Source organism: Phasianus colchicus, chromosome 7, assembly GCF_987193195.1.
Source record: "Phasianus colchicus chromosome 7, bPhaCol1.hap1.1, whole genome shotgun sequence".
In the NCBI taxonomy this organism is placed as follows: domain Eukaryota; kingdom Metazoa; phylum Chordata; class Aves; order Galliformes; family Phasianidae; genus Phasianus; species Phasianus colchicus.
Genome location: NC_143442.1, coordinates 24,268,970 through 24,296,549, shown reverse-complemented (window position 1 = coordinate 24,296,549; position 27,580 = coordinate 24,268,970). Strand labels below are relative to the sequence as shown.

General features: G+C 38.7%; 1 protein-coding gene across 6 annotated transcripts in view; it reads right to left on the bottom strand.

The window, feature by feature from the left end:
* The window catches only part of PARD3B (par-3 family cell polarity regulator beta), a 373,510-nt gene that overhangs the window by 318,838 nt on the left and 27,092 nt on the right, over nucleotides 1-27,580 (bottom strand). Inside the window, exon 1 of one of the 6 annotated variants that reach the window (XM_090144154.1) lies at nucleotides 3,476-3,555. The exons of the other annotated variants lie outside the window; for them this stretch is intronic. Within the exon in view, the coding sequence (XP_090000280.1) occupies nucleotides 3,476-3,532 (57 nt within the window). The 5' untranslated portion in view covers nucleotides 3,533-3,555. Of the gene's footprint in view, nucleotides 1-3,475; nucleotides 3,556-27,580 lie in introns of those variants that run through there. 6 annotated transcript variants of the gene reach the window in all.

The following is a 27,580-nucleotide window of genomic DNA, read 5'->3' as shown; positions in this document are numbered from 1 at the left end:
AAAAAAAGAAGCCTGCACTTTAATCATACATTTGCCAGTGGCACAAAAATCTAGCAATTCTGGGTACGTGGATCTTGTCCTCTGACGAAAAAAAATAAGCTCAAGCTGTGAAGTCAAGCCATTGTGCTGCTGGTACGAGCAGATAACACACTATCTGCCCTTCCAATTTGAGAACGCTCCTAGTAAGACTGCTTCAAAAAGCTTTGTAATGGATATGAGATACACACAGAACTGATGACCAGGAGGCTGAACTGGAGAAAGTACAGAATGATGACATTACCCAAGTATTTCTTGTTAACATTACTTTAATGGCTTTCATAGTTTGATAAGGAAAACTATTATAATGAAAAGCTAATAAGCAAATATATATATATGCATTATATGTGCATCAGCAATGAGGAAGCTGATTAGCTGTACTTGCAAGCCAACACTGAGATGCTACTGATGTGAAGTACATTGCACTCATATGGACTCACACATCCATGTGACAACAACCAACTAACCCAGATCTTTACTACTGCTATTCCCAGGAAAGCAGAGAGAAGAGTGATTACTGGAAATAAAGCAAAGAGCAGCCTCAGATATTTAAGTGTATTTAAAAAAAAAAAAGACCACCACCATCCGCTCACTTCCAGCCAGTGCTTGCAGCCAAAGTTAGGGGAGCCAGGGGCTGAGAAATATAACTTGCAGTGCTCAGCAATTATAGGTTTTCCTATTAAATAAAGCTGTAAGAACATTACAATGAAATTTACCTAAACTGGACAAAATACCTGTGAATGTTGTAAGATTTCAAGCTACATTAAAACAGCATCTTTGGTACACTACAGAAAACTGAATATATTCAATGACAGTACGAGGCTACAAATATGCTGTAAAAACTAAGATGCACCATTTGTAAAGTTCACAGTGTAAGGTATTTCACTTGCCAGTACTGATGGGTATTCCATAAGAGCCAAACAAGCCAATGGACGTATACAACATGCTTCCCCCTTTTTATCAGAACTCACCTATCCATTAGGCCTTCCCACCCCCTACCACATTTTGAAAAGAACATCTGCATACGAAAAGGATTAACCAAAATACTAACTGCAATAAAGTTTGCTATTGTTCGTTGTTGTTGTTTGTTTGTTTTGTTTTTAAAATATAAATTGTTGTTTAATTTCCTAACACAACATTACTATGCTACTCTGCAAAAGGATGGGTAGCCTTCCAGGAATCAGACACAGCAATTAATTGCCTTCATGTTTCATGTGTTTTGAACATACCGAAACCCAGTAAGAATTTTTATATCGATACTTACACAACATGCATTCCATTGCGGTTACACTTCTTTAGCCTTAATAATTTTTAATGTCAGGGTTGACTACTTCAAGCAAGGAATTGTATGAACCATAGTAAGGACCCACCCACTCATCCTCCCCTTTCTTCACACTGTACCTTTTTTTCAAGAAAAAAAAACTTCTACATGCAGGGCATTTTCACAGCATGTAGAAATGCACAGCACTTAAAGGACTGCTTTTATTTAAATAGCACACGACCATGACCCTGAATTCATTTTGCCTCAGTCAAAAATGTCACTGGACAGAAAAATTGTCTTATTAATGACTTGCAGTCTCCCCTGCAGCTGCTGGTGCATGCTTACTTTACTAGGGAAGCATGAATGTGTACAAAATCCACTGTATCATTCTTCCAGCATTCGTGGTCTTCTTAAGGCTTCAGAGAAAGTCTGAAATAAACAGCACACACTGCTTGGCCTGTACTTTGTGTTGATGTCTACTCTGAATACAATGCCTTTTGTTTTGTTTTTAGTACTACAAATTCTGGAAGAGACTCACTGTAATTATAAGGTGTCAGAGCAATCACACTCTCCTACTTCATAAGACTCCATCTATTTAAAGGATTGCCCTGAAATCCTTACTGTGGCCAGATTTTCTATATCCAAGATACGTTTCAAAATGTGCTGCTTTCTACCACAAGCCCTTACATAGTATCATCTGATAACATCTGTGCACAGGTCTCACTCTCGCAACGCATTTTAGACAAATCAAGGAACTTAAGAACATATACTGCAAAACTTTTGATACACAAGTACATTAATTTGAAATTATCTACATAAACACTTGAAAACAAGGATCAGGCCATGGAGCCTGCTGGAATTGCAAGAGATTGCATGGCAGTTCCCCAGCCAGAAAGCACAGGGCAACAAGAAATCCCAGTGAGATGGCACTGCACAGGTTCCTGCACAACTGCACAAGGACAAGAACAAGTAAAGCAGTTCTACTGCACAGCACAGCATGCTGCCAGAACTCCTGGGATTTCAAAACCACCGGTTTTACTGAGGACTAATGGTTGAAGAATCCCCAAATGTGAATCCTTCAAGATAAATCCTGTAGGCTTTCCTGCAGATTCTCCCTTCCAAAGAAGCGCACGATATACGCTTTATCTCACACACTAAGCTGAAATCCCCTCTCAATTCTACAGCTGCAAAGAAGAGATCTGTATGCAGCTTGGGTCACACCACCAGGAACGACATTATTTTGATGTGCTTTAAGGTTCTGCTCTGCAGGAATAACAATAAATGTCAAAAACATTCTTCTGGAATGCAGTAAAATCCTGGTTTCTGTCTAAACTATCATTATAGAGTATTAATAACTGAGTACCTTCCCCCTTTGGTGTGCAGACTCACTGTGAGGAGATCTGTGAACAACTGCTTTTTAATCACAGAATTATTAATGCAGCACTGGAGTCATTAAGCACTGTTCCAACAGAAGAAACCGATTTATTTCAAAATTCCAACATTGAAAAAAAGCACTGGCTACCTTACTATTTTCATTATTTTACATGTTATTGCTACCACCGAAAAACTGTGTATGAGACAGCTTTTAAAGCAACCTCACCTCATCTGGGATGCTGCTGAGCTGCCTTGTGGGGAGTCAGGTCACAGGTAGCAGTCTCAAAGACAAAAAACATTTCCCAAGCACAACAACTATATTACAGACTTACTGACTAATAACTGCATTACCTACCTTCAAAATCCCTGAAATAATATAGTAGGCGATATTGATATTCCTTTCCCAGCAAACGTATAATTAAGGACAGGGAGGATTACAAATAACAAATTCCAAAATGCTCCAGTTTCACTCAACTGCAACCAAGAAAATGAGGCCTTCTACATCCAACTTGATTTCACCGTACAGAGACCCATTGAGTTACTTTATGTTGTCCATAAAACACGGGGGTGAGGGAGTTTCTTTTTCAACAGAACAGAGGACAAAGTCTAACCACTTGCAAGAAAAATTACGTAGTTCATATCCTCAATATGATCTTGTAATTCAAAGAAAACCGAGTCATCATTTATAATGTTGCAAACAGAAGTCATGCACACTGAGATCTATTTTGAAAAATACTGTCAAATTCTCATGCTAATATGCACACCCACTTTGAGTCCCATTGTGCCTAGAATACTTGTACATACCTGCTTGCCATGCATCCTGTTGGAAAACACATTCACATGCACTGAGTTACATAACATCTTACAGCGAGAAACACTAACATTAGTCAGAGATGTCTCCTGTCCTTCTGCAACAAGTCAGTTCTCTCCTAAATACAAAAACATACATTATAGAGTTCAGTTCTGAAACATTGTTTTAAAACACATGGCATTGCATCTGCATATCAGAACAAGTCTATTATCATCATTTCTTACGTAATGGCATTTAACAATTTTCCTGTGCTCTGTATGCTTACTCCAACTATGCACAGCAGTCTGAAAAATCCTTCCAAGACATCACCAACATCAGATTGCTTGCATTAGTTCTAGATGCAGCAACACAGTAACTGTGAGCACAGATCACTGTTTCCTTCCCATTTTTTAAAATACTACAGAATTACTTCCTTTAAGTTTGTGCTTATTTCTTGAAAATAAGAGCCACAAAAGTGAAAGCCATAAGAAATGAAAATTTCTCACCCAAACTGAGCAAATACAAAGCCAATTTCCTTAAATCTCATTAAAGCACCAACACATTTTTAAGATTGCATTTGTGAGGAGTTATCTTTTCCATTGCCACAACAGCCTCCTTCCTTCAGACAAAGGCCTCTGCCTTCCTCAGCTCCTCTTCAGCTCTGCACCTGGAATCAGAGGTCTTTATTCTGCAGATCTGAATATCTGCACTACATCCCATCCCGGTGAACCAAATTCCATCATCTTCAGTCTCATTCAAAAAAAAAAAAAAAAAAAAAAAAAAAGAGAGATCCACAAATATCAATAAATTTCCCTCACCCCGAAGAATTGCTGGCTTTATATGTTACACAATGGGAAAGTTTGAAGAAAAATAGTGCATTGGAAAAACATACATACAGCTAAAAATATGGAGTGATAGAATATCTAGTTCATGAGAAACATCACTCACAAGATGTAAGAACCTCATAACAGCATTTTTCACCTTTTTTCATCAATCTATATAAAATTTCTAACCTAGTGCAACATTTGTTAAGCAGCAGTGAATCTCTTCTTCATAAGCAGAAATTTACATGGGAGTAAAAGCGTTTGTGATGTTTTTGACAGCTTACTACTTAAACAGTAGATAATGAAGCATAAGCTTATATTGTCAGAAGTCCAGGAACAAATTGGACAAGAAAGGAAGGACAATGAAATACCCATGACTGCACAAAAAAATTCTGAGGAAAAGCTAAATCTATGGATGTACCCCAAGGGAACAGTGAAATTTAAGAAAACACTGCATAGATACTAAGCACAATGTAGGCACAGTATCAACCTGAGGCAGTGAAACAGCATTTCCAAAAGAGACGAGAACAAACCCACCAGGGTTTTAAATGCAACATGCTGTTTTCTTTTGTAATGAAAGGAAAGGGAAGAGCTCTCGCATTTCAGAGATGAAACCACGTCCACAACAGCCTAAAGCACTGCAGAAGACTGCAAATGGGACGTTTTAAGGTTACGGCACTGACAAAATCCTGTCAGTAGCTGTCTAGCTTCCACTGTGAAGTTCGGATGTAATGCATGGAGTAGAAATACTACTGAAACAAAACTTCCCAGGCAGCCAGCCACCAACCAGTCATTAGGATGGAGAAAAGCTCTCACCGGAGCAGCAATCACAAGTGACTAAACTGCTCCTGAACCCACCCACGTGTCAGATGCACCGATCAGACACAACTTTCCCTCTTCACACCACGCGGCTTCGCACTCCGCCTCATTTGGGTAGAGCAGAGGTGCTACACTGGAGCTGCAATACCCAGCCTTCACTTGATATTTATCTCCAGGGCAGAAAATAATTGGATGTCACACCTCCTAACTCAATTTCATCCTGCTAATTATTCTTCAGCTATATCCTTTTCTTTTCCTCCCCTCATCACTGCATTTTCAATGGGACTAATGAAGTCACTGGTGAAATTATTTTGAAGACCACCGATGACATCCATGAAATACTCCCTCAGCATCAGCTCAGAAAAATCAGCACTAACCAAACAAAAGGCAGACTGATACTGACGTTTTCAGCGAACATGCGCCAACACAGATTTGAATTTCAGAAGTTTTGTTTCAAAGAAGCTGACAAAGTGTTTATCCCATGGTAGGACAGCCCTGCGGAGAGCTAAGCAGCAATACAAAAGCTATAGCTGCCACCATGAGCCAACTTCAATTAAAAAAAGGCAGTTGTTTCTGCACCGCAGCACTCCCTCTGTGCTGCACCAGCTCCCATAGAAGACAGGTTTCTGTTCCTGCTCCTCAGCATGGCTCTCCAGGACTCACGCAGGGAGAGCAAACCTGAAACCTTTTGGGTCTTTTCTGTTACTTAGAAAGTATACTTAAGGGAAAATACAATTATGATGCTGTTCCATAGCAAGCACATACTTGTTTCAACTATGACTTTTGGTAGGCTAACCTTAAGATGCAAAGGCACAGAGCATGCCACAACAAACAGAAAATGAACTGGTTTGGAAAATGAAAACCATAAGGCAGTATAACTGCTTACACAGCTCTAATGACAGCGCAATGCCTAAATGCTATAATCACTTCCCACATATACACAAGTGCTAACCAACTCTGATACAAGCTTCAAACCCAGGAAGACCAAAAGGCATACCAACAAGCAAAAAAAAGCAGCAACACTTTACAAGATATGTTAGAAAATAAGATTTGATTGAACTGAGCATTTCTCCGTCCTTCTTGCATGATTAATTTTGGCAACACAGCTAACAAAGGGATTTTTCAATTGGGTACTGTATCTGGCCTTTGAGACTCACTGAGAAGAGCGACCAACTACCTCATGGGCTGCAAGCATGTACCAAAGCAGCAGGAACAGAATAGGATCCAGTGCTATGAAAACGGTGCAGATTGAAATAACTCGCAATTAACGTGGACAGCCATGAACAAAGAAATTCACTGTGATCTAAAACATATTACCCACTGGCTTGCTCCCTGTACTCGGGTACTCCTGAACACATAGGACAGTCTGTCCCAACACCGTTTCAGAACATGAAAGTTTGCAATTTGTTTCTACAGGAACAGCAGTACTGTTTAAACAGCCCCCTCTTTTCATCTACGGCAAAGTCCATGCTAACATATTTGAGCCATACCTTCATTTCTTACTTGTACATCACGTTATACTCTCCCCTGCACTTCACAGCTCTAACAATGCTGAAAACATCTGGATTACCATGCTGCATTTACTCTGGTGTTCATATAATCCAATGACCTACCTGCCCACATCAGCCTGTGCCACACACGTCACTAGAAGGATCTTTGAATATTCTCAGCCTTCAAACTGGGTTTCCTTTTAAGCTTCAAAAAATTGTGAAGCAATTTAAGATGAAGGACTACGTTTAAACTCCCTTCCAAAACACAAGCTGGCATCAACCTAATCATCTTCTCAGCTGTACAAATACTCCATTCCCATTTTTCAGTCTTGCTGTGCTTACAGAAAGATTAACAATGTTCTGCAGCAATGTTCACTTTTGACATTTCTTTTTCCATTTTAGTTCCCTGCACACATTTGCACTTAACGATGCTTGAGATGATGTCTATCAGTACCTGAGTAGATCAAGTCTAATATTAAAAATAGTGACATTGAAACTACATTGTTGAAGCAGCACTGAGCTTACCTATGGTGTATAAGCTTAGTAACTTCAAGAATGTACCATATCAACCAACTCTTTAATAAGGGCATATTCAGTATTATCAGTGACGAAGAGGCAGAAAATAGCCTGAAGAGTTCAAATAAGCAATTCTTTACATTCTCCCATGTTACAAGATGTTCTGAATCCTAAAGTAATTATGCTTTTTACATCCATGAACACATTTTCAATTTTAAAACAATACAAAGCCAAAACATTTAGTTGATCCACAGAAAATAATTCAATACTTTTCTGCTAGTTGCTGGAACTAGAAAACTCTGCCTACTCAGGAAAATTATGCTGGGTGTTATTCAAATATTTACATGCTCTTTTGTATTTAAATAATATCACTGCACTGTTATCATAGATAATAAGTGGTAAAAAAAAAAAAAAAAAAAAAAAAGTTGCTTCTGGCTTACGAGCAAGCTACCGAACTCCAATTGTGCACTATAACCAGAGATGCAACTTCTTTGGCACTCTTCAGAAATGTGAATATACAGACAGTCCATTGTGCATGACTTGCTTTGTGCTGCAGCTAATTTAAGATGCACTTCCTCTCACCTTACTTTCTAAAGTCACAGAAATTACTGAAAATAAAAAGAACTAAAGCCTTTTTATTTGCTATTTCAGCTAATTTCACTCTAAAAATGTGACTGCTACAAAGGGGATGGGCAGAAGTTGTTTTTCTATACAATACCTTCAGAAAATACACAAATTATCTTCCTTTTTAGTGTTGTCTATTAACATATATATTTCCTACTCTTTGAAAAAAGATGGAAGAAGCCTTGTGGAAAACTATCACCCTATCAGCCTGTTACTCCAAGTTAAATACTCAGAATTCTAGTTTTATAGTCTTGCTTCATAATTTTAGACACCAAAATTATTAGCCGCTGACTGACCAATAGTCTTAAAAAAATATCAAGTCCATAATTTAAGCTAATAACTACTGTTGCTGAGGTTTCTATAGTTACTCATGAAAGGGTCACAACTCTCTGAAACTCAGGCAGTCTCTAATAATAAGCTGCACCGCTGTACGCTGACAGGCTCTAATGATTAATTAGGCTAAGCCCAAGCTGCTGGCACGGCACGGGATCCCAAACACACTTGTACGTACTGAAGCAGCAAGCAGAACAACTTCAGGTTTTCAAACACAACTGCAGCTTTCCATTGTGCCATTTGACTGCAGCAGCATCGAGCTCCACAACCTGTACCAATTGTTCAGCACCTGGCAGCAGAAATCCAGGTGGATGGGACAGCATCTGAAAAGAGATCTCACACAAAAACAAGCTACAGCACACCTGTACCTCTGAATTGATGATTTAGTCCTGACAGTTTGCTTCCCTCCTCTACCTCTCCCCCATCTTACTCTTAACTGCAAAATACCTGGAATGACACAGATAGGTCATGATCATTAACCATTCCAGATATTAAGGTTCATATTTTCTTGGAAAGGAAGGTTGAGACACAGCTGAACTTGTGGTAGCAGATGCCACCACTGGAAAATTACATCCTTGCTTCCTTGCAAGCTGAGAACTTGCACCTCACTGGAAGGGCTTTATCCTTACACGTACTAAAACTGCCTATGGGTGGATGCATCTGACTGATTGCAGAATTATAGAGATACACATTATGTATGTAAAAGGAATTGCAGCAAGTCAACCATGCTTCCATTTTTCCTGTTTGGTCCTAGAAACAAAACTGTAGTGCTGTAAACAACGGAAAAATACATTTCAGCAGTAGCTCAAAAAGTGTGCCTACCACTCAACATGCTGAATTGGCATCTTTCAATGAATGCCAACTGCAATGAAGCTACACTCCCTTGCTGCGGGATATTATCACCTCTTTGGCTGCTCTCACCTCCCACAATGCAGTCAGGCGGAGGCCAGGCAAATGCTTCAGGAGCTGAGTTTCTTGGTTTTGTTTTTAAGGAAAATTTAAATTAAAAAGTAGTTTCAATGAGCAGTCGATTTTTTTTTTTTTTTTTTTTACCCCTTTCTTAAGCTAAAAAACACAGAGCTAGTTAAAAAGCTGAAAACATAACGAAACAGTTTTTTGATCCAGTCAATACTTCAATTTTGAAGCCAACAAGAGTTAATTCATTTCTTCAGTCCTCTGGGATGAAAAGATAAGTTCACTTTGCCCATGAATTGCTCTAAATATTAATTTTTTGCTTGCCTACTGGGACTAAATCAAACACAGTTAAAATGGTTACTGTGGTTACAGCGATGGATCGAGAAAAAATAGAAAAGTTATTTAACCCTCCAAACACAAACTGAAAGTACACACAGAGCACTGAAGCACTACTTCCAGTTATACAACAAAGAAAAATGTTTCACAGAGTTTTGGAGAAACGAGGTTTGTGATCCGAAATCCCTGAAGTTGACTTTTGTGCTCCAAATGTTTTTTAAAAATTATAAAATATTAGAACATTTTTTCCTTATCAGACCGCAGCCATAAATATTCTGATACATCATCTTTACAAATCACAATAAAACAAAAAAATTGTTTTGCCAACTACTGAGGGAATGGAAAAACAAAATCAAAATAGTTAATGCTTTTCACATTAAAATTGGGCCCACGGGGGGCTGAGGGGTGGGACAACAACAGATACCATTTTTTCTTAACCTGCTAGTGGCAAAATATTACTACAATTTTCACATGACCATTTCTTATGGTAACATGATTACATCAGAACACAGCTGTGATGAGAGAAGTATTACAAAAAAAAAAAAACGTTTTGAAATATCATCCTTTTAAATCAATCAGCAGTTGTTAGCGATTCTGTAACAACCTGTGATTAAGCACTAAACCACACTATTACACAGAACTGATTTTCATACTGAAGGACCGTTTCCTTGCAGCAATGCCTGCACAATTTCTCCTTCACCATCCAAATAGAGCAGACTGCAGCTAGCTACAACTCAAAAGCTTGTGGACCCAACACAACAAAATCAAAACAAAGGAGAGAAACACTGAACTCATACTGAAATGAAAGAAGGAAATCTGTAAAATACAGGAATTGTTTTAATAGCCACTGCAAAGACATTAAGAAAGGTTAAGTTTTCACATGCATGCACTCATTTCTCCAGTATTCTTGTGTCAGCACTATGGCTGGTCTCATCTACAATTCTACCCAATTCTAGTAATTTATTTAACAGTATATTTTACTTTTTTTTTTTTTTTTTTTTTTAATTAATTGCAGGATTTTCCCCCATTCCTAAAAAAAAAAAAAAAAAAGAAGTGTTGTTGATGTTTTTGTTGTTCTGAAAATTAGATTAATGAAATCATCACTTACAGTCCTTTAATAAGAAGGTAGAGGATCAACCATTTAATTGCCAAACAATAAGGAATAAATAAACTGTAATACAGATGCCTTGTACATACATAGAAAAATTGCTAAAACATTAAAAGCTTCTTTTAATGGATTCCTATTTTGAGAATATTAAATTAGCAGCCCTTTTTCCCACTTGACTGTAGGAAAAAAGAGTTTCAGACAACATATCTGTAATTTGGCCTGCTGCTTCTCAGACTGACCTTGCAGTTTCCATGTACACATGGAAGGGTGGATGCAGTCTAGGGAAGCATAAATATTTCAGTAAACTCTAGGCAAAATTACATGCATCACCAGTCATCCAAGTCTGGAGCTGCACACAGCTATCTGCAGACCTGTCCTCTGATGTGAGCAGAGGTTCACCCAATTCTTACCTAAATTCAGCCTTTCCCCAACAATTAATAATCCCATTATGTCACCTAATGTCTACCTGTGTTTTATCATAACACAGCCTTATACTATGAAGCTGAAGAAGTTCTCAATCTGGTCCTGGAAGTTTACCCACCTCATTAGTCTTTCTTGTTCTGCAGACCAAATGAGAAAAAACACCCGTTATTAAGCTATTGAGGCTGCAAAATTACACACCAAGTCTACACTTTTTTTATTGCCTAACTACAATGAGAACAAACTATTCAGACACCTCTGGTTTTGTTTCTAACATTAACATGCTTGTTTTGAAGATAAGCCGGCTTTCTCTGCTGCTGTTGTCTGGAGACACATGCAAAGCAAATGCTGTCTGCGCAGAATCAATCCAATCCATCATTTCTAGTTGCTAGTTAGAGAAAAAAAGATCCAAAAGTATTTCATAAAGCAACATGGAAAGAATTCTCAATTCCACTTACGTTTATCTCTCACAATCTGTCCTGATGTGCTGCCACACCTGAATTGCTCACCTTTTCTACCTGCCCAAGGAATACACAAAGTCTGAGAGAAGACCTGGCGCATGCAAATGGGTTGCGGTGTTCTGGGTTGTGACAAGACACTTTACACATTTAATCAAAAGCAAAGGAACAGATAGATATACTTTATGAAAGCTGCTTTGCTTCCCCCCCCCCCTTCTGGAGTTATTTACTGCAGCGTAAATTAATCCTTGAAAAAGCATTAGTAAATTGTTCACATTGCAGTAATATCTAGTATTCTCACATTGCAGATCTCATCCACAATACTCACTGGCCTGTTGAAATGCAGATAATCAGCACATCTCCAAAAAGGACAGAAATATATTCTTTTCAGACTAAATATTATACAGGCATAGAACTATTTCTTTCATTATTAGCTTTTCTTTTGCCTCAAGACAACCATCAGAAGCTCTTTCTACTCCCTTCTAGCAGAAAATACAACCTTCTAGCATTTTGACTTTCAACTGTAACAGGAGACCAAGCAAAATGGAAAAACGTGGAAAAAACTGGAGCAACATTCCTAATGTAAATTTAAAGCTAAGCACATTTTGCAGCCAAGCAGCTGATAGGGTAAAGGCAATGAGACTACATACATACCACTTGCTTTTCTGCTTCACAATTGGCCTAAGAGGTTCACACCTCTACAGTCAGCAGAATAAATCTCTCTTCCTATTCTTCGTGCCCTAACACTGTACTTCAAAGCCCTGTGTACTATGTGACATTTCCAATGGCGTACTTAGCAATTTCAGACAATGGGACTACTTCCATTTGGTAGCTTTCTCCATAAGGAGGTATAGGACAACTTGGTTTCAGAGAAGCTCTGCAGTTTCAGACCACCTGAGTAAATGTAGTATAATAAATAGGACATTCTTTATGCAGAGAAAAAAACTGGACATTTCCAAACCATTTCAACATGGTTTTTCAAAGTGAAGAAATCCCATAGGAAATACAAAAGCAATCAACTGGTTTGTGTCATAAAACAATTCCATTGAAAAAGGAGATACTGTAACAGGAATATATGGGAGCTTCAGTTACACAAGCATTGAGCCACTGATCCATTGCTGCAAGAGTTTTGGTCTTAAGAGTTCCTACTGGGCTTTCCTTTATGGTAAATTTCATTAATCACAAGCAGTTCAAATGAATCTTAGGTAGAGCGCTCACATGGAAGCAAACTGAAAAGAGAGGAGCACAATTCACAGTTCAGCTATTTTAGGGAGGTAATAAAGAACAGAAAATCATGAAAAAAACTTCTCAGGGAAAGCAAGAACCACCAAGAAACTTCACCCAGCACCCTGTGGCACTGCCTCCGAGCAGGAGAGTTCACAAGGGAGCAGTAAAACAGAAGAGCTTTTAAAACTCATTTCATCTTGCTATTTAAACAATCATTCTAGGATTAAATCTTTGGATTTTATAATCACTTGCCTTCACTTCTAGGGAAACAGCAATTCCCTTCTAGTCTTGTGCAATTTGGTCTCCCGGTTTTCTCACAAAAGAGGCAGCAAGGAATTCTTAGGAGTTTTTGCCATTACTGTAAAGTTTTTACAGGAATGAAGTGCTGAATTACTGCATGGTAATAATTTAGTCTTAAAGCTAAATGAATCCAACTTGCTTGTCCATCCTTCTTTCTTCAGAAGCATTTGAAACCACTTCACTCATAACCTAAATCAACGAAGGCTGTATAAACTAAAGAAATGCTTCTTTTTCTAAGCAAGTGTTCTTCAAACACTTAATCTGGAGGAGAGAAGAGCAAAGCCAAGAACTCAGGAAGGCAGCAGGAGGCACAGGCCCTGGCACACCAGCATCTCCTCCTCAGTGGCGGCACGCTGCCCGCTGCCACAAACATCACCTCCCAAAGCTGCAATTAAGCTCAGCATCTGCTGGAGAAGACCAAAGCTCTGAACTACTTCACTGCTAATTTCTAAAGCTCACAGAAATTAATTTGAAGGATGAAATTAATTATGAGCAACCCAAACATCAGTTAGCTTCTGTACAGAAGAGATCAAAGACCTTCATTAGCTCGCTGTTATCCTTGAAAGTTGTTTTTTTTTTTTTTTTTTAAAGAAATCTCTCTCACAAATAACCCAAGTTCAGCAAAATACAAATCAGCCTTTGTAACAAATTCCAATTAAGGGTCCTTCTGACAGGTCTTTCAGTCAGGGCTATTTAAGTGTTGAGTCAACAGCTTAACAGACTGCACCAGGCCAACAGCACATGGTACCCCAAAGGAGCAGCAGGATAAGTGATCAAGTAATTCCAAGTGATGTAAAACAAGGAAAAAGAAAAAGCTCATTTATGACTCAAAGAAGTTTGACAAGTCCCTCTCTTCACTAGCAACACTTTCTTCATCTGACCTGCACATGAAAGGAGAGTCTGTAGAGGGAAGGTAAAGAAAAAAAGGACACCCAGGTGAGCAGTTTCCAATATGCATCTTCAAGCACTGGAATTAAGAAACCATTCCATTCTACAGGGCTGCTCACGCACACAAAAAGAAAAAGCAAACAGAACACCTAAACAACAACAAAAAATACCCCACAAGCTAAAAACATCTTAGCAGAACCTAAAATACCCCACAAGCTAGAAACATCTTAGCAGAACCTACAAAGGAAAAATAGGGCAATTCTCTCCTCATTTTCACTAAAAGAACTCCCCTCAAGAGACTTCCTTGGCATCAGATCTACTGCTGGAACGAAGCCAAAGTCCACCCAGAACAAGATAAAAATCTACAATGACAAAAAAAATACTGAGTATTCACTGTCCCAAATGGATTAAGAAGCTAGGTTTGGCTACAGGCTGATTTGTTTTTCTGCATCAGATGACTTGAGGTCCAAGTGCATATGCATGATCCATAAACTACTGGTTATCTCCATTACTCAAATTCAAAAAATGTATTTAAAAGGATTACAAAAACTACTTTCATGCACAATTTCAGCAAGTTCTGAAAATACAAAAGGTAACTCCCACCAAGTGCTCTAGGTCTAAAAGGTCATCAGGCACTGCCCCATCCACACAGCCTCCTCGGGTCCAAGGAAGGTATCAGCCATACATGTGGCACAGGCAGACTGGAGGATTTTTTTCTGCTGGTTTGGATTTCAACAAACAGAACTGCAGAGAAAAGTGACTCAACTAAAATAGATTCTATTATAATATACACGCATCAATTTGTCTCAAAAACTGCTACAGATGCAGGCGGTGACATTTACAACAACACGTGCCTATCGCAAGGCCGACGGCACCAAATGAGAAAGATTGATGGAACATGGAAAGGCCCAGGCAGGGTGTGCAGGGACACGCAAGCCCAGTACATCAGTGCCTGAGGCTGCACAAGGTGCTTCTCCCTCCTTAGGCAGGACATTGAATCGAAAAGCAGAGGTTATATTCTTAACAAGAGCTTTTCAGTCGGAATTTCACACTGCTGCAGCACTCCTGGCCGATCTCTGATTGCCTCATTCAGAGGATAAGTGAGAGAGAGGTGAGAATATTTGCAAATCCCAGAGATGTTATTTGACACACCAAAACCCAAAATAAAATTGAAAAACATGTATTTAGTGCAGGGAGAATGCATCCCATAGCCAGACACAGCAGTAGTTATCTCTTAGACCCAATTCTCATACTAACGGTATTGCTGTTGAACAGTGGAAAGAGTAAGTAATTTCCATACTAAGTGCACATTTGTGCTGCTACTGAGAGAAGAATAAAATCAGAAAAGCCCTATGGCAATTATCCTACAAACAGATATTAAGACCCATTGCAGACTGATAAGCCCTGGGACACAATGAACTCTGCCTACCCTGTATTTCAACCAGGTAAGGACACCCAAGTGGATTTTCTTTTCTTTTCTTTCTTTTTTTTTTTTTTTTTCCTCCCCTCCTTTGATAAAATTGGGTAGCCAGAAAAGAGTTTAAGCTACTGCTCTCTAGAGAGGAAAGATCACCAAAAAGTTTAAACTTTGACGCAAAGCAAGATTATTTAGCCTTGCACCTTCACTTTTGTCCAGAAGAAAAGAAAACATAAAACAGTTCAGTACCTCAAAACTGAAAAATAATGGAGAAGAAGCATAAGACAGTTGTATACACAACAGCTGATAGTTAAGGTATCAAAAGAACATCTTCCCATAACAAACAGAGGCTCACTTCCACTCTCCATCACCGTTCCAATCTCTCATCCTTGTTCTTCAAGTAGCATCATTTAAGAAAAGATATCACTCCTACAGAATTTTGACTAACATTAAAATAAAATAACCTACTTAATTTCTAGTTTAAAATCCTTAAATCATCTCATTTACACGCAAGAAAAATTACTTACCGATGATGAACATAATGTAATCTCTCCCAAGAGAAAACACTACAGATTCCACTAAGAATTTCTTTATCCAGACACATTGTTCCCAGTGCAGAGCTGACCACATAGCCCGATTTAACATTGGAAGAAATGTGTGACAAATACCAACTTTTCCAACCTAGATCAACTTTTCCACTGAGATGAGGAAAAGAACAGAGCTCAATTAAAACCATGGCACTTCAACAAATCTCACAGTCCCCACAGACTGTCTAGGAAATGCATGCAACCCAACTGCAACCTAAAAAAATAACTTTTGTTTGCATTAAAAAAGATACAAATGTACAAAACAACACTTAACACTCTACCACACAAAAGGTTACCAAAAGCTTTCTGCCTTTTTCCTTCCCTCAGTTCTCATTAAGACTGACACAGGAATTAAGGTAAAATTTCTGCAGCTGTCTTTCTTCAGGACAGCATTACATACACATTACACGTACTGGCTGGACATCTTTCTTAGCGAGATCACACGTCTCTGAGATTAGAGCAATGCTCAGTTCCACATTACACTGAAGTTATGGTTTTGAAACATCACAAAGATTGTTTTCATATTCTTGTGCAGCTTGCCTAAAAAGGAAAACAAAACATCAGTATTTTTCCATTTTTCCATGAAATGGTGCTTCACCAAGAAAGGTGCCACACAATTGCACTTAAGATGACTGAACAATTAAGAAGCACTTCATAAAAGATTTCATATGCAGGACACAAAAGACACCCATAACTGAGCATTTCTACCTTTTTTAGACATGATCTCAGAATGCTTCTGATGAAATCACCAAAAGAAAAAAGGGACAAAATGAGCACATTAATACATAATTTTAAATGTGAAAACTCAATTGCTGAAGTTGAGGGGTATGACGTGTCAAGAACTGTAGCATATTCAGGAAATGGTAACTCTTAAAACATGTGGCACAGAGCAGATCATTACCTTAAAAAGGCACAGATAGCAGCACAAATCGCTTGTGTTTGGGCTGCATCGCCCCACTCCTCTAGTAAGCCTTGCCTTTTCGTTTTACACTAAGATATGTAATCACCCATGATTCTGTTGTCTGAAATACTCCTGATTTTTGTTATACGTGCTTAACACCACAGCCTGCTGTCAGCAGAAATCAGGATGGAACAGAGCAAGTAGTGCCATCCACAAGCCTGCTGCTTCTGAAAATAAGTTATTGTGACATGCCTCACGTGGTTTGATTTTTTTTGCCTTCTCTTACACTGGCTCATGTGCAAAATTAGAATGATGTTTAAACAGTGTCAGGCTGTCAGAGGGAGAAAACACAGTGCTACTGTGACACGAGACATGACAAGAGGAAAGATTAATCACTTACTCAGAAGTGAAAAGTTGAATACAAAAACGCATAACCATGTGTCTCAATTTTCTTACAGTATGTGAAAGACTAAGTGCTGATCCCAAGATATGCTTCATAAACTCCAGTTAACTGAAAAACAATTAATTACTCAGTAAACACACCTTGAAAACAAAGATAATAGAGTTAAAAGTAACAAAAAAAAAAAAAGTTCCCTAGGGCAATAACACGATCAAAGAGAGGAGAATGTATATACTTACACCTGAAATAAGCTAGTTTCCTCCTCAGCACAGGAAAAGAATTTCAAAAGAGGAGACAATTCAGTGAGAAGAAAGGAGGAGGTCAGAAATGGCTATAAATAAAGCAAAAGAAAGTCACCACTAGAATCAAAATATTTCAGCTATTTATTCCTTTCCTTTATAGGAACTTTACTGCAGCAGGACGTACACCCGAAGATTTTTCACATCTGTTTTCATCACATTTCAATCTTTCCCAGAAACACATTTTTAACTTTGAACAAATTTCAGAATGTTTTCTCATTTTTTTGCCCAGATGGGTCACACATTAGTTTACTTATTTGTTATATTTAAAAATTAAAAAAGTTTAGTGTGCCCTGCTGTTAGTAAACAGGTTAGCAAACTCTGCTGGGGAAACAAAACAAAAGGAGGAAGTACACACAAGCTGATGTCCCCAAATCACAGGTAAAGTGATAATCCCAATTTCGTGATTAAGGATTTTTAATTCCTTAAGTGAAAGGGTACTTTGATCCTACGTGCAGCACACTTTGATTTCTTCACTGGAGTGAGAGGTGTAACAGCAAAGGATGCAGAAGATTACTTAACAATGATGCAGCAAAAACTGATGCAAAAATATATGCCTTCATTAAAAAAGGGGCCTTGCCTCCCTGGCCCAAGCGTACCTAACAACTCCTTTATATGCACAGTTGTTAAACTACTCTTTGAAAAATAGTTCCCTATCAAACCATTTTCCTTTTCACACATTTCAACCCAATTAAAGACAAGAAAGATTAGTGTGAAAGAGAGAGTTAATTTTAGAAAATTTATGCATAAACCCAAATGTGTTTAATTACTTCAGTATTTCCCACATGTAGGAAAATCATTTTTAAGTAGGCTGTAAAACAGTGTTTTAGAAAGTAAAATCAATGACAGGAGCAGTTCTGTACAGAACTATCAAGTGGATATCAAATTAAAATTTAGCTTCTCAAACACTTATTTCATTTTTAATTCCACTTTTAAAGAAGACCACAAAACATACTCAAAATCATTTGCTTATGTGCTTATCATGAGGACAATGCAGAATTCTGCAACTCGTTCCCTTAAGGCACGACAACATTTTCTCATCCTTGCTTTCTGCCCCCCCGCTCTCCAGCCCCCCTAAAAGAGGGACCTAGGAGCAAACACTTGGAACACAAAGTAAAACCCAGCTCAGTCTGTTCCTCTCCTATACTGCTACAGAACAGCCATTCCACTGCCCACACAGACAGCACACGAAATGGAACCTGAGACTGAAGGAAGGGAATCGGAGCTAATGGATGCACGAAGATCTTGCTGCTCCTTCAAACAGTACCAAAAACATGTATTGGCAGAAATGACTGAGGACTATTTCATTTTTTTAATTAGTTTCCCTCCAAACAATGCTGACAATACCTAACACAGCACCATTCTTCATTCAGAAAGCAAATGACAGATGACATAAAATTTTAGAACACTTTCAGAACCACTCAAAGCTAGAGAGTGCAATTCTTCCAAACTAGGAATTTTCCCACAGCCTTTGTTCCAAGCAGGGAAAAAGAAAAGAGGAAGAGGATCAAGACAATGATCCTCTTCAAAGGCAAAAGGCAAAAAACAGTGCTTGTAAATAAGGTTTGTTGGGCCACAGACTTGAGAACTCTAACGTGAAGGATATGCATTCATCCTTCGGGATTCCTGTAGTGCCAAGCCTTCAAGTGTAAAATATCACATTATTTTATCTAGAGAACACCATGTAGACCTAACTACTTCAATTACCTATTTTCCCACACCCAAATTATACGTGCTCCATGTTTTTAGTAGTTAGCAATCATTTGCAGTCACCTCAATCTCTAAAAAAGGGAAGAGCTGTTTAATACTCTAAAGTTATCAGGCTTAAACCGCTGGAAATATGGGACTACTGCTCTTCCGTCATGTATCTATATGATAGAAGTGAATTTCTTTCTTTAAAACTGCCCTTGTCATTTATTTTTACCACCAGAAACTTATCAAGTGCCTTTATTCATTCTAAGTTACAACACAGCCCTTAACAATCTTGAAAGTCAAGTTGTGCATCATTTCTGTCAAATTCACTATTTGTCTCAGATCATAATAATCAATGTCTGTTCTGAAATGGTGTCTTTAGAACGTATGGGGAAAAGATCACATGATACAGTGCACAACATGAATACTTGCCCAAATAATCCACGGGCATGGCCTGAAGGTATGACAGACAAGAATCCATACTGTTTAACTGTTATCACATCTGGGGATCTAAAGATCCTAAATTCACCTTAAAAGTTTCTTTTGAAAAGAGCCTTCCATGAACTTATACTGTTTGCTGCAAATGCAAGCACCTTCTACTCATTCATTTAAAAGGCTCCCTTCATTCTGTTTATTCAGTTCCATTCTTTCCTGAAGCAGAAGCTTTGAACTACACAGCACAAACTCCAAACAGAACAGAATTAAAGGAATCATACTGCAAGTCGCTGGCAACTGAGCAACTCTACCCTAATGTCCATCCAGACAAACAAATGAAGAGATACCACCTTGTTATAAAATATGGTTAAAAACAAAGAACAATATCTAAAAAACAAGGAACGTGATTATATTAACTGTTGGGGTTACTTACATTTTGTGCCACCAACAGCTAACAAATGCAGTAACACACTATTAAATGGAAATTTACAAAGAGAAGAACAGATCAATATCTAATTGTACAAAAATTGCTTTTTCTATTAAGTTAAAAGAGGTGTCTCTTAGACCTGCTATAATTAGGTTTGTTACAAATTCTTCAACACAAGCAAACTAACAGAATATTAGAAATAAGTCAAAGTGAATAAAAAGTGCTAAATGTTTTTCTTTCTTCTCTTGAAAATGCCTAATTGTTTAAAACATCTGTGTATCCAGCACGCTGAATATTACTCTGCCTCTTATGTCAGTTTTCGAGCCTTCTTTCACAAGGTCTCTCTGTGGATACACTGCATGTATGAGACAGTTCTAAGACAGCACCAGGACTTTGCCACAAGCAATGATAAATTATTGCCAACAGTGAAAGAGACTGAAGGGGGCAAGTAGTGGGAGTTCACCAGCGCTTAAGTGCCAGATACCAGGTTATGGAGGAGAGGAAAAGAGAAAATGGAAGGAACAACCAGGTAGAGACAGGCAGACGAGGGCTGAGCCCCCCATGTTGCACATCATAACAAGGTGAGCCCTCCCAGCCCTTGCACTGCCACACTTTGGGTAAGGGGACCAACCCGACGGCCAGCAGCTGGGCTGCTGCAGCTGCTGTAAGCTACTCCCACTTCCCACGAGGTGTGCTGCTTGGCCTATGCACAATTTGCTCATTAATTTACAAGGCTGGTAGGCTGGCCATTAAATACAATTAATATCCAATGTTTATACCTGCTCCTACTTCTTAAGCACATACCAGTCACAGCGCCAAGCTTCCCAAAGTCAACATCAAATCTCTGATAGGCACCACCAGCAAGAAAAACAGATGAAGAACTACACCTCCTACCTGAGATGCAGCACATAGTTCTCATTTAGCCCTTGGTAACAAAATACAAACCCAGAACCTCAGTTTACTATCAACGGTGACCCCGTGCATAATGGAAGAGGACTGGCATGACAAAGAGGTGCTGCAGGAGAGCAGTCACAAAATACAGACAATACTGACAGCACTGTAGCTAGATTTGTAGCTCACCTTCACACACAGTAAACTTTAATGTCACAAACACTTCTGAGCTGGTTGCGGCCACTTTCAAATACTGCCTGCCTCTTGCAATTCATTCAGCTCTGCACCTACCTTCCTCCATAAAGCACAGGTGATGAGGTTTAATAAATCTGTCAGTTGAGGAATGCAAAACAATTGTTTAAGATGTTCTGTATGTGCTCCAATACTCTGCCAAAATAAATCAATCTCCTGTAAAACTTGGCAATCTTGGATAAACGGTTGTTGCCACTCTGACAGAGCCTCAGACTTTGTGTTAGACTTCAATAAAGAAATTGTCTTGTCTGCAATATGTTCATCCAACCATATATCCTGTAGCTTTCTTTTCCCGGCAAGACAGCAGCTGGAAACAATGAAATTAAGATGAAAAAAAAAAAAAAAAAAAACAGGAAAAAGGAATATGGCTTGCTTATTCGGAAACATGGGATGTTTTCTGAAAGCACAACACAACGAGATTTAGCACAGTAACGTATCAGTCAGAGAAAAACTACTGCCTCTGCACACTGGTAGTTCATAGCATAAGGACCATCTAATCCAGAAACGAGATCCAGCCCCCTAACTACTTATACAATAATAAGCTTGAAATGAGCCAGGAAATACAAATTCTTATACTTCTGGTCAGCATTTGTTTCCGCAGTACAAAGACCAAGGCTACTACCACATCCTTATCCCAACCATAACATGGAAATTGCAAGGTGTTTGCAGTATTAAACAAACATACAAAAAAAATTGCAAAGAAAAGCAAGCTCTCAGGGTTGTACGATTACACTACAGAGATGGAACGTATCAAATCTAATAAAAATCTGCTAATTATTCTTCTCTAGATCAACTAAACAGGCACTACCATCGATTACATAACACAATAATGATTTTGGCCTTCTGGTGTTTGGTGTTTTTGTGTGTGTGTGCTTCTTCCCACCCCCCGTCTAAAAAGCAAGAGCTCTAAAATCACAGACATTAAAGCAAAACCAGCACGAGACAGCTTCAGAATAAAAGGGAGGTGAACAAGTCAAGTCAAACTTCAGAAATCCTGCCACAGAACACCAACCATAGAAGTTCCCATAATTTCAAGAGAAGGCCAGATCAAGTCCTGAAAATGAAATCTATTACCAGGTCCTACATACAAAAAAGCCCAGCCACTGTAAGGATGGCTCACACACCTTTTTTTGTTTGTCTGTTTGCCTGGTTGCTTTTTGGTTTTGTTTCCTTCCTTTGTTTTGCTTTTTAGAAAAAGTCTTCCATCTCTAATACATCTTTTTCCTAACACCTCCAACAGCTCTTGCTAGATTCTTAAAAGTTCCAGAGAAGGTATCAGCAGTGAAGAGCATCTTATTTTGTGTCCTATTTTGTTACATTGCAGGTTTTGATTTTGCAGACTTCATGTAGTAGAGCTGGTTTTCATCTAAGGGCTCCATGCGCTTACGCAGCCTATCCATCTATCAAAGATACGCATATATCAGAGTCATCACCTGTGAGGCAGACACAAGGACCAGCCACGAGGATCAGCTAATGAGTTCCAACCAAGGCGAGGACAGGAAATTGAATGAGGCCAATGGAACACCAGGAGGAGTTGGGATGGATAAAGCAAACTGGCTCAGCCCTGGCAGAAGCCGCTGTGCAAGCCGACTCTTCATCTATCCGTAAACTCCTTCCATCCCCAGACGTTTGCCAGCTGGAAATACTACACACGTAAGTGGTCATGGTAACAAACTCACTTGCTTGAAATTCCCAGTAAGTGTACTCAAGCAGCTTTATTCTTACATAAAAGCTAGGTTGTTTAGCTACTTAAAATTACACATGTCAAAGCAAAAGCTACTGCAGTTATAGATCACAAAATAAACGTAGACCAATCTTGACACCCTAAATAACGTGAAAGAAACACTTAACTTCCCCATAAATTACACAAAACACTCCACAGATAAAAACCTAAGCCCAACAACCCTTTGCTTTACGAATTTTAAAAAACACACTCATTCATCAATTGCCTAAACATGATGTTATAAAGAAGTGGTACATCAGAAGCCACAGGTCAGTCTGAGAACTCCAACCAAGACTGTGTTTTATACAAAGCCTGGCGGCTTCACAGGTGAAAGGATCCTGCTACAGATGAAACATTAACTACCTTACAATAAAGAACACAATTCCCTCAAAATTCTCACTCTGTAGTTTCAAGGTGAATGAATTAAGTAGCCTAGGAACGTAATCACCATGAATCCAAGCAGTAAAACCAATTATTAGCACAGATACAAATTCCCAACAAGATTCTATTTCTACTGCTTGGAATAGGAGACTTTAGTTATTTTGTTTTCTTTTAAGTGCTTAAGCACACAACCAGCTGATTTTATTTACTGGCAGAGTTTCAAACATGCCAGCAATTTCAAAAGACCTTACATAACCAGTTCAGGTAAGAAACAAGGTACATTATAAAGAAGGAATGGAGGGTGGGTCCAATGGGAAGCATAGCACCTGAAGTCCTGGCAGCGAAGGGCAAGAAGCAAGAGCACACGTAGATCACAGAGGGATGAGATGCCTCTTCTCATATCCCAAACAACAACAAAAAAGCTACTGTTTTTGTTTCCCAATGTTTGCATTTTCATAACAGTATTAGAAATCAACAGTTCATCACCTTTAACCTCTGTTTAGACCACAGTCAGTAATGTCTCTTCCATTAAAATGAAGTCATTGTTTCCCACAATTTGAAATAGTACTGCAGAATACATTCACTAGGTAAGTACATCAGTTGATAACAACTCTGTTATCAGGGTGGGTGATAACAATTCTGGCAGGGTGGATTTTTGTTGTTGTTTTGTTGCTTGTTTTTGTTTTGTGGGTTTTTTTGTTTGTTTTGTTTGTTGTTGTTTTTTTCGTTTTGTTATAGAGTTGGAACAAGCTGGGGAAAAAGCCATGTACTAAAGCCCCAATAACAACCTGTTTTCTATTCAATCAAATGTTAACATGAGATTAAGATACTTTGCATGCTGTCTGTTACGCTTCCTTACTTCTATCTTACATGACTGAAAGAAATTTGAAATATCTTTTTTCTCAGCCATCCCCTCTGTAGAGTGGCTAGCATTACTAATGAAACAGCCATGGAAGAAGGGACAGGTGGAAGTACGTATTCATGTGCTTTCATTTTAAAAGGAACCATATTCTCCCCTTAACTAAATTTTTACTTTTAGAATATATAAGCCACAAAAACGACCACATGAATTGTCAAAAGAGTCTCATGGGATATGTTCCTATACAGGGACAGAGGAGTATAATTAGGACTAAATGAGGTGCTCTGCTTTTGCCTACCACTACGCAGGGCACTGTCATCTTCATCTCTTCCCTTCATCTGCAACGAAGAAAGTCTGCTGCAACACCTGTAAATCAGCTTCCGAGGCCTCCTCTTCTACTAAGAGAATATAGTTAATTAAAGCAGACAAGCATGCAACCCACAAACACCTTACATCTCATGTTTACAGTGATCCCGATCATTCTGAACCCTTTGATATAATTCTCCCAGTGCCTGCTGATAGCTACATACTTTTACATTTTGAAACAGCTGTTGATCAATTAAATAACACAGCACAAGGATATTCTTTCCAGTCAAACTACAATCTCTATTTCCAGCTCTTATAATACGTTTTAACTCCCCAAAATTATAGAATTATTCATAACCACATTCGTTTTAATGAGGAAAAGCTGGTGTTCCAAATGCTGCAATTATCAGCTCTCCCTCTCGTGCATGTGGCCAGTCATCAGATTTTCTGAACTCTGAAGTGGCATGGCTAATCAACACAGTTGCACAACCCCTTATACTGCACCATAATCATTTCCACATAGTTTTACGTTCAAGGAGATGAAGACCACCTCTTCTGCAGTATTTTTACTTTCAGGAAATAGGGCTTGTTGATTGCCTCTATCTAGATGAGACAGGAAATAACAATAAAAGCCCCCACATCTACCCTAAAACCTAAACCCTTACTTAGCAGCACAGCTTGTTAGGTAGGAACAGATGAGCTGCCCAGCCCACAAGGCTGATTGAAACATCATATTTGATGTATTTGATTAATTGCAAGACTCTTCAAATCAATTTGTTTTTCCACACTGAGTTTTTGAACCAGAAGCATATTACACAAGGCTCAAAAGAACTCTAGCTATGAAGATGTTACTTGAATTGCCATCAAGTGAATGCTTATGCTTAAGTATTTAACACTACCACACAGAAAGCTGGCATATCTTTAAATGTCCCAGCACTTGTAAAGAAATAATTTGCTATTAATATTTTTGTCAGTTTAAGAAAAAAAAAAAACAAAAAAGCAAGATTTTGCACTTTGTCAGATTGCTTCATAATACAGATCAAACATTCTCTGATAATTGATTTGGAGTGAGGTGGAGGAAATAGAGAAAACACCCCAGCAACACGCATAATCAAAGCAAAAATAAGAGGGACATAGTAACCGTCCTAAGATTCATCATCATAAATAAAAATCAGGGTAACCTACGAATATACAAACACGTTATCCCCAAAGCCTTACCCCTGCTCTAAAAAGTCATAGGAAGGGATAGACGGGACAAAGGAAGGAAGCGCCTTATGCTGCTTCATAGAGCAAAAGGAAAAGCCATATGCTGCTCCAAAACAAAAAATATTTTTGGTATGAAGCAAACATTATTAACATTCTGTTGCTTAATACAAGAGTCGCCTTTGGGTTTCAGGCACTTGTCTTGAAATGTAGCCAAAGTTCAACACTGCTGGTCACCTGCCTCATTTAAATCTGACCTACGTTCCATGTTGTTTGCTAATATGATACTCCAAGCCCTCTCTTATAAGCATTTCCAAGCCAGTAATCAGGCTGTGATTATGCCTGTGGAATGTCAGTATTATTTCCACCTTTCCATGCCAGGTTGTTCAATCCATAATTACAAACTGCTGCACTCTGCTTCTGGATAACCAAAGGGCTCTGTTTTCCATCACTGCGAGTAATTCAATCAATCTGAATATTCAATATAATATTTTTTTGAAGTACAAAAAAACACTTAATCTATGGCCATGCACAAGAAGCCTTTTGAATTTGCTCTACTTCAAAGCGTGGATTAGAACTTTAAGCTGCATTAGAATCATCTTGAAATTACCTAAAGCCTTTTAGAAGCTTTGACAAAAACCCAATGAGGAGCGCCAGGGTTATTTGCATTACATCCCAAGGCCAGGCTCTGTTCTGCAGAAAGTAAAAGACGAACACGCAAACATCCACAGGGCAAAATGCTTCCTCAAAAGCAACAAACCGTCTGCATAACCAAGTATGACACTTCTCCTGTTGGAATTACGGAGAGATTACGGTCACTGCATACAGTGCACCATATCTGCACAAACGTAAGTGTCTCCACTGACTCCATGGATCCAGAGACACCTTGGACATTTCACAGCAGCTGTCTCCTGTCACAGGCATCACAAATAGGAAAGAACAGACTTTCATTACCATGCACGTTGTTAAATGAACACCTATCACTGAGCAGCAGGCACAATAACCACTTTCTCAGAACCAACCACCATACTGAGGAAGTGTTAATAATGATTTATTTATTTGATTCAGTTAGCAACAAGGGAAATTAACCCTCGCTCTGGAGAACTGATGGAGCAGAACTGAAAAATACAACCGCAGCCTACAAAACCTGTCCAAGCCATACAAGTGCTCACCATGCTGACCCTGCACAACAAAGGTAAGACCTGCTATTACAGCAATTGAGCTCAAAGATCAAAGGTTCACACAACAGTAAGGACACACAAATACCGCACCCTTCAGGGGCACTAAAGAAGTCATCTGTATGCTTCTTTATACAGCTTATAAATGCTTTTCTTAGCAAGCCTATCAGAACTCACAGCCATCGGATCCCTTTCTCCTGTCAACAACCCTCGACTGTGAGCATGGCAATAAGAAAGTCACGGGAATAGCTTCCCACTGAGAATTAGATTATTTAATAATAAATAATTATTATAATTAAAGTATTTAAATTAAACTTGTAAGAAGTCCTTCATTTAAAATAATTTTCTAAACAACTCAAACAGTACGTCGCATCTCTCATATGAAATCCAAGGCTATTCCATTACACAGAAGAAAACTCATGGAAATATTTCCATATCCTGCCTAAGAACCAAAGCGTGCCCTTCCTCCTCTCCTGCTCCCCAACCTTTGGTGTCACACAGCCGTGCCACCCACTGGCTGATGTCTACATCATTTTCAATGCCAAAGGTGCTAAGAATACTTGGCAGGAGCCAGATGCATCTTTATATGCATGGCCTTCACAGCCATGCATGTGGCCTAAGGGAATTTTTGCTACAGATCAGAAACACGGAGATTGGGAAAGATGAACACATACATTTATTTGATGCATCAGTCAACCACCACATTGACACAGTTGCAAAATGAGACAAATGTAAACCTGGTATGATTAGGTTGAAAAATGTATCAATGTAATAAAGAAGATAATGAAAAACATCACTGGCAGAATTAACACATGCAGTTAGTGAACAGTGGTAAGTTGAAAAACTACTTCAAATTGCAACAGATGCAACCATGCTTGGATCAGTGCTGGCTTAAATACCTGCCTGCTAG